Source organism: Dendrobates tinctorius, unplaced genomic scaffold (genome assembly GCF_039654945.1).
Source record: "Dendrobates tinctorius isolate UK_male_01 unplaced genomic scaffold, ASM3965494v1 ptg000006l, whole genome shotgun sequence".
In the NCBI taxonomy this organism is placed as follows: domain Eukaryota; kingdom Metazoa; phylum Chordata; class Amphibia; order Anura; family Dendrobatidae; genus Dendrobates; species Dendrobates tinctorius.
Window position 1 is genome coordinate 7,983,054 of NW_027361674.1, and position 7,170 is coordinate 7,990,223.

Here is a 7,170-nt window from a genome sequence, read left to right on the forward strand (position 1 = left end):
CGCGGGGGGGCTCAGAACTGGAACGTGGTATGCGGGGGGTTCAGAGAAACCGGAATGTGATGCTCAGCACAGAGGATGGGTGTGTGGGGGACTCAGGAGAAGGGGTGATTGGGGGCTCGGGACTGGAACGTGGTGCATGGGGGGCCTTGGGGATGGGAACGTGGTGCGCGGTGGGCTCGGGGACGGGAACGTGCTGCGTGGGGGGGGCTCAGGGGGACTGAGTGCGCGGCGAGCCTCAGGAGATTGAGGACAAGGTGTGCGGGGGGTTCAGGGAAGTGGTGCTCAGCACAGAGGATGGGTGTGTGTGGGACATGGTGCGCGGGGGGCTCGAGGACGGGAACATGGTGCACGGGGGTCTCGGGGATGTGGTGCGTGGGGGGCTCAGAAGATTGGGGATGTGGTGCGTGGGGGGCTCTGGGAACTGGAACGTGGTGCTCGGGAGGATGGGAACGTGATGCGCGGGGGGCTCGGGGATGGGAACGTGCTGTGCGGGGGGGCTCAGGGGGACTGAGTGCGCGGCGAGCCTCAGGAGATTGAGGACAAGGTGTGCGGGGGGCTCAGGGAAATGGTGCTCAGCACATAGGATGGGTGTGTGGGGGGCTCAGAAGATTGGGGATGTGGTGCGCGGGGGGATCTGGGAACGAACGTGGTGCTCGGGAGGATGGGAACGTGATGCGTGGGGGGCTCGGGGATGGGAACATGGTGCATGGGGGGGCTCAGGAGGACGTGGTGTGTGGGGGGCTCAGACGATTGGGGATGTGGTGCGCGGGGGGATCTGGGAACGAACGTGGTGCTCGGGAGGATGGTAACGTGATGCGTGGGGGGCTCGGGGACGGGAACATGATGCGTGGGGGGGCTCAGGAGGACGTGGTGCATGGGGGCTCAGGGAACTGGAACATGGTGCGCGGGGGGTTCAGAGAAACGGAAATGTGCTCAGCACAGAGGATGGGTGTGTGGGGGACTGAGGAAGTGGTGCGCGGGGGGCTCAGGAGATGGGGGGATTCAGGTGGACGGGAACGTCGTGCGCGGGGGGGCTCAGGAGATTGAGGACGTGGTGCGCAGGGGGGGTCCAGAGAAATGGGTGTGTGGGGAAGTGGTGCGCGGGGGGCTCAGGAGATGGGGTGAGTGGGAGCTGGGGACGGGAACGTGGTGCGCGGGGAGCTCAGGGGGATGGGAACGTGGTGCGCGAGGGGGGTTCAGGAGATTGGGACGTGGTGCGCAGGGGGGCTCAGGAGATTGAAGACGTGCGCGGGGGGCTCCGGGAACTGGAACTTGGTGCACGGGGGGTTCAGAGAAATGGGAATATGCTCAGCAGAGAATGGGTGTGTGGGGACTGGGGAAGTGGTGCGCAAGTTGGCTTAGTAGATTGGGTGAGTGGGGGCTTGGGACTGGAACGTGATGCGTGGGGGGCTCAGCTCAGGAGGTTGAGGATGTGGTGCGTGGGCGGCTCAGGGAACTGGAACGTGGTGCGCGGGGGTTCAGAGAAACGGGAATGTGGTGCTCAGCACAGAGGATGGGTGTGTGGGGGACTCAGGAGATGGGGTGAGTGATCGAAAAACGGCCCAGGCCAATCCAGCACGTTCAGCAATACCCGGTAGGGGGGCCGGTCGCTGATCCCCGTCACACAGCGATCTCGCTGGCGAGATTGCTATGGCATCACAAAATCAGCGAGATTGCTGTGTGTGATGGGGCCTTTAGTTTAATATTAGTCCTCCTGACCAACCTTAAAATTGCAAGGTCACAGATGTAGGAAATGTAAAAAAAATTAAAAATTACATTCATTTTCAACAGACAGTCCCTTTAGGCCCCATGCCATTTTATGTATTTTTTCCCTCTCCATCCTCATAGGGCCATAACTCTTGAATTTTTCTGTCAACCTACCCCTATGACCGCTCATAGTTTTGTTTGCCACAATTACATTTTTCATATAATATACAGAAAAACAGTTGGAAAAAAATAATTGTAAGGTGAAATAGAAAAGAAAAGGCAATGTAGCCCAGGTTCTGTTTTTACAATATTTTCTATCTGATAAACTTGACTTGGTAACGTTCTTGTGAAGGTCACTATGATTACGGTGATACTAAATTCGTATAGTTTTTTTTTTTTTTTTTTTCATTTTTACTACCATTAGAAAGATAAACATTTGTTTTGTACTGCTATATTGTGGCACTGCTGAAGCTGGAGCTCTTACATGTCATGTGCTATGATCAGCAGATGTAGAGTATGCCCTCTACTGGTAAGTATTGTGAGGTAGCGCTGTTATTCAGATAGGGGACACTTGGCAGCCAATAAATCACATCCAGCGGATCCGGCGTGTCCGGCTTTTTCATACAATGAAAGCCTATGAGCGCCGCAATGCGCCTGATCCGGCGACAGCCGGATCCGGTGGCCGGATCCGTTTTTTGGGGTCTGAGCATGCTCAGTAGCTCTGCCCACAAGACATATATAAAAGCAAGACAGTGGGACCCTCAGCCACACCCAACATGCCACCCAAGAAAGCAACCAAGCGCAGGAGAAGGCAGGAGACCACTGCAGCACCATCAGCACCACCACCACCCCAAATGGAGCAGCAAATGGAACATGCTGAGGAGGGGAGGCCAGCAGCAGATGAGAGACTGTAATTATCAAATCCCCCATTCCTCCAAACTAGTGCTATTGAATATCAAGATATTCATTGGCCCTTTGTTTCTCTTTATTCAACAGCCGCCCAATAGATGCAGCAGCAATGGCAGCAGCTGAAACACCACCCACAGCCATGGAGTCTGGCCACCAGGAAGACAGCACATCATCTTCTGGGAGCCCTCCCTCGCATCGTCAGCGTTTGACGGTAAGTTTTTATTTAAAAAATCCATCATCTCTGTAATATATGTCTATTCATTGCCTTTTATTTCAAAACAGGAATCACAAGATGAAGAGGAGCTCCCAGAAGAAGAAGGAAGGGGTGGACAGACACCTGGAGTGGGCTCACAATTGGTAAGTTTTTGGCATCAAACGCAGAAACACAACATCACACTACACACAACACATAGAAAACAATGTTCTGCAGACCACACACAGCAAACAAATGCCAACATCCAAAGACCTAACATTTTTTGTTTTCTTCTCTAGTCCTCCCAATCTGGTGCTCGGCCAAGAGGTCCTCGCAGTGCCTCCCAGGGTCGTCGGCTACAGCAACGCGGCGGTCACCAGCGTGTAAGTATAAATATTTTTGCTTTGTTTTTTTGGCTTTTTTATTTTATTTCTTTGGTGGAGGCTAATTATGTTATTTTTGTCTTTTTCTTTAACAGCCTTCACAGCGTGCTCCCGACTCTGACGGTGAGGATGGAGGACTCGATGTGGACCACCTCATCGATCTCGTCAGAGAAAGGGAGCCGCTCTGGAATATGGCTGACCGCCGCCACGCTGACCTGATAGTTACCCGACGACTCTGGGAGGAAATCTGTTCGCTCCTTGTGGACCGCTGGGAGGACCTCGATGCTCGGGCCCAGATTAAAGAGCGTAAGTATATACAGTACCGGTTGCTTGATGTAAACCAGTGTTTCCCGAACTCCAGTCCTCGTGGTCCCCACGGATCATGTGTTCAGGATTTCTATTTACTATGGAAATCCTGAAAACATGACCCCTGGGGACCATGAGGACCGGAGTTTGGGAAACACTGATGTTGTATACTAACCACTCCTTTCTCGTTTCAGGGAACAGAATTGTGAAGCGGTGGCGGTCTGTGAGGGATTGGTTCAAGAAGGAGTTCAATAAAGAGATGCGGGCCCCGAGTGGATCTGGAGGACGCAGGAGCAAGTACAAGTACGCCCAAGCCCTGTCGTTCCTCCGGGATACAATTACACACCACATGTGACAAAAAAATGTTTAGATGTAAATTTTTTTTTTCAGCCAGGGCCATACCATGTCAGTATTTTAATTGGTTTTTTTTCTCTTTATTCCACAGCACGGTGAGCAGCACTCGGGAGCCTGCACGATTGGACCCTTCTGAGGCGATCCCTGAGGAGACCGGCACCGAGGGACACTTCGACCGCCCCGGTACATCTGCACCTTCCCAGCCTTCCCACACATTCGACCCATCTGTCCCATCCACCAGCACAGGAGCATCGTGGCCGCCTACATTACATGAAGCTGCTGGTGAGGAGATCGCTTTCCCTTTACCCCACCCTTCTGCCCCTGCCACCTCTAGTACACCTGCGGGTACTGGGCGGCAGCGGCAGAGGGGTCAGGAAAAGACTTATGCGCCAGAGTTCTTGCATCTGAATGCATCTTTCCAGAACTGTCTAAAAGTCTTGTCAGAGCAAATCTCCGCAGGCTATCAGCAGATCAACTCCAGCATTCTGGAGGTGAAGACACTTCTGCAAACCATGCATTCAGAAGCAAGATCTTCGCCAAACCACACCTTTTTCAGGTCTGTTGTGGAGTGCATGGAAACGCTCTCTCCTGCCCAGCAGATGCATGTAATGCATTCATGCCACGCTGCTCTCCAGCAAGTTACCTCCCAACCTCCTCCTCCCACCACAGTAGTTCCTCCACCTGCACCCCCTCCAGCCACTTTCCATCCTCCCCCCTCCTATTACATCTACACCCCCTCCAGCCACTTTCCATCCTCCCCCTCCTATTACATACCATCCACCTCCCCAGCACCAGCAACCTCCCCAGCACCAGCAACCTCCCCAGCACCAGCAAACTCCCCAGTACCAGACATCTCCCCACTTCCAGCCACCTGCCCCGTACCAAACTCCTTCCCCATACAACTTGCCATCACCATCATCTGCTCCTACAGTCCCTGCCCAACCCTCCACTCCACCGCCCACCACCTCTTCTGCCTCCCACATGTCCACCCATTCTGTAGCTTTTTCCACACCTTCACCTCTAACTGTTCCTTCCCCACCACGATCCCAGTCCTCTCTCCACACTCCCAGTGTCGAAGTGTCCCGCAGCCCCTCCAGCAGTATTTCCACCCCACACTACACAGATTTATAATATGTGTGTATTTTAATAAAAATGACCAGTTTTATGGTTTCAAAGCTTTATTAAAAAAGTTTATTAAAATTTAAAAACAGTTTACTAAAAAAAACATTTTTCAATAAAAGTGAAATTATTTTACACTGGTTGTCTGTCATTTCTTTCTGCGGCCAAAAAGGTTAAATACAGGGTATTTAAAAAGTAAAATGGTATTCAAAACTAGGTCTATAACTGTGGGTAAATTTTAGCTTTTTGCCACAGTTGTGTTCCTGGTTGTGTTTGAAGCAAAGTATTTCACCTAAAAAGTTGTGTTTATTGTTGGTGATTTCCTAACAATGTACACAACTTTTGTTAAAAGGTGAAATACTTTGCATAAAACACAACCAGGTACACACCTGTGGCCTAAAGCTAAAAATAGTAAGACCATGACAAGATAGACAACTTTGGTTGGCAAAGGTATATACTGTTGGTACAGAAGGTACATAATTTTGGTTGGGCACAAATCTTTCACACTCTGTCATCCTGCCAGTGTACTCTGCCTTGAGGTGACAAAGTATAGTGCAAAATTGTCCCTCATTACTGAAACCGTCACAGAACTTCTAGTGGTAATGTCATGGTAATCTTGCAAGGTGGTTTCTTCAGAGGTGTCCTCAATGGAAATGGGTTCCTTGCAGATAACAAAATTGTGCAGGACCACGCAAGCTTTCATAGAATCGTAGAGTTGGATGGGACCTCCTGGGCCATCTGGTCCAACCCCCTGCTCAAAGCAGGATTCGCTAAATCATCCCAGTCAGATGTCTGTCCAGCCTCTGTTTGAAGACTTCCATTGAAGGAGAACTCACCACTTCTCGTGGCAGCCTGTTCCACTCATTGATCACTCTAACTGTCAAAAAGTTTTTTCTAATATCTAATCTGTGTCTCCTCCCATTCAGTTTCATCCCATTGCTTCTAGTCTTTCCTTGTGCAAATGAGAAAGTTGATCCTTCTACAATGTGACAGCCCTTTAGATATTTGTAGACAGCTATTAAGTCTCCTCTCAGTCTTCTCTTTTGCAAACTAAACATTCCCAAATCCTGCAACCTTTCCTCATAAGACAGGGTTTGCAGACCGGTCACCATTCTGGTCGCTCTTTTCTGAACTTGCTCCAGTTTGTTGATGTCTTTTTTAAAATGTGGTGCCCAAAACTGGACACAATATTCCAGATGAGGTCTGACCAAAGAGGAGTAGAGGGAAATAATGACTTCACGTGATCTAGACTGTATGCTTCTGTTAATACATCCTAGAATTGCATTTGCCTTTTTTGCTGCTGCATCACACTGTTGACTCATATTCAGTCTGTGATCTATTAGTATACCCAAGTCTTTTTCACATGTGCTGTCACTTAGCCCTATTCCTCCCATTCTATATATGCTTTTTCCATTTTTATTGCCCAGATGTAGTACTTTGCATTTCTCCCTGTTAAAAACCATTCTGTTAGTTGCTGCCCACTTCTCCAGTTTATTTAAATCTTTTTGAATCCTCTCTCTCTCTTCTCTAGTATTAGCTATCCCTCCTAGCTTTGTGTCATCAGCAAATTTAATCAGTTTACCCTCAATTCCTTCATCTAAATCGTTGATAAAGATGTTGAACAATACAGGGCCCAGGACAGAGCCCTGTGGTACCCCACTTGAGACATTCTTCCAACTGGATGTGCAGCCATTTACGACCACTCTTTGGGTCCGATCACTAAGCCAGTTATGAATCCACCTAACAGTTGCCTTGTCCATTCCATACTTAATCATTTTTTCAATAAGGATTGTATGAGAGACTTTGTCAAATGCTTTGCTGAAGTCAAGATATACTATATCTACAGCATTTCCTTGATCCACCCAATCAGTGATACCGTCATAGAAGGAAATTAAGTTAGTCTGACATGACTTATTAGTTACAAACCCATGCTGACTCTGTTTAATCACTTCATTCTTATCCAGGTATTGACATACATGTTGTTTAATAATTTGTTCAAAGATCTTTCCTGGTATAGAAGTCAGACTCACCGGCCTATAGTTACCTGGGTCCACCTTCTTCCCCTTTTTGAAGATAGGAACAACATTTGCTCTTCTCCAGTCTTCTGGCACTTCTCCTGTTCTCCAAGAATTTTCAATTCTTTGATCACCTCGTCAACAGTTTCTGTCTTGAGGTTGATCGCAGTCAATAGGACCCGCC

At 49.3% G+C, this 7,170-nt stretch overlaps 1 protein-coding gene across 2 annotated transcripts; it reads left to right on the plus strand.

Moving 5' to 3' along the window:
- The first annotated feature begins 1,247 nt into the window (after nt 1-1,247).
- Nucleotides 1,248-5,106, plus strand: LOC141085297 (uncharacterized). 2 transcript variants are annotated; one of them, XM_073570585.1, is made up of 7 exons: nt 1,248-2,617; nt 2,704-2,827; nt 2,899-2,973; nt 3,109-3,192; nt 3,288-3,498; nt 3,693-3,795; nt 3,944-5,106. In XM_073570585.1, exons 1-7 carry the CDS (start codon nt 2,484-2,486, stop codon nt 5,055-5,057), a joined length of 1,845 nt encoding a protein of 614 aa, XP_073426686.1. In that variant the 5' UTR covers nt 1,248-2,483; the 3' UTR covers nt 5,058-5,106. The 2 variants fall into 2 exon arrangements, with proteins under 2 accessions (XP_073426686.1, XP_073426678.1); XM_073570577.1 differs by having other exon boundaries at nt 1,249-2,617; nt 3,693-3,801.
- Nucleotides 5,107-7,170: the final 2,064 nt, after the last annotated feature.

Coding starts and splice junctions, on each gene's coding strand:
- LOC141085297 (XM_073570577.1), top strand. CDS start 2,484: ATGCCACCCAAGAAAGCAACCAAGCGCAGGAGAAGGCAGGAGACCACT. Junction 2,618..2,703: donor CCAGCAGCAGATGAGAGACT/GTAATTATCAAA, acceptor TTTATTCAACAG/CCGCCCAATAGATGCAGCAG. Junction 2,828..2,898: donor CGCATCGTCAGCGTTTGACG/GTAAGTTTTTAT, acceptor ATTTCAAAACAG/GAATCACAAGATGAAGAGGA.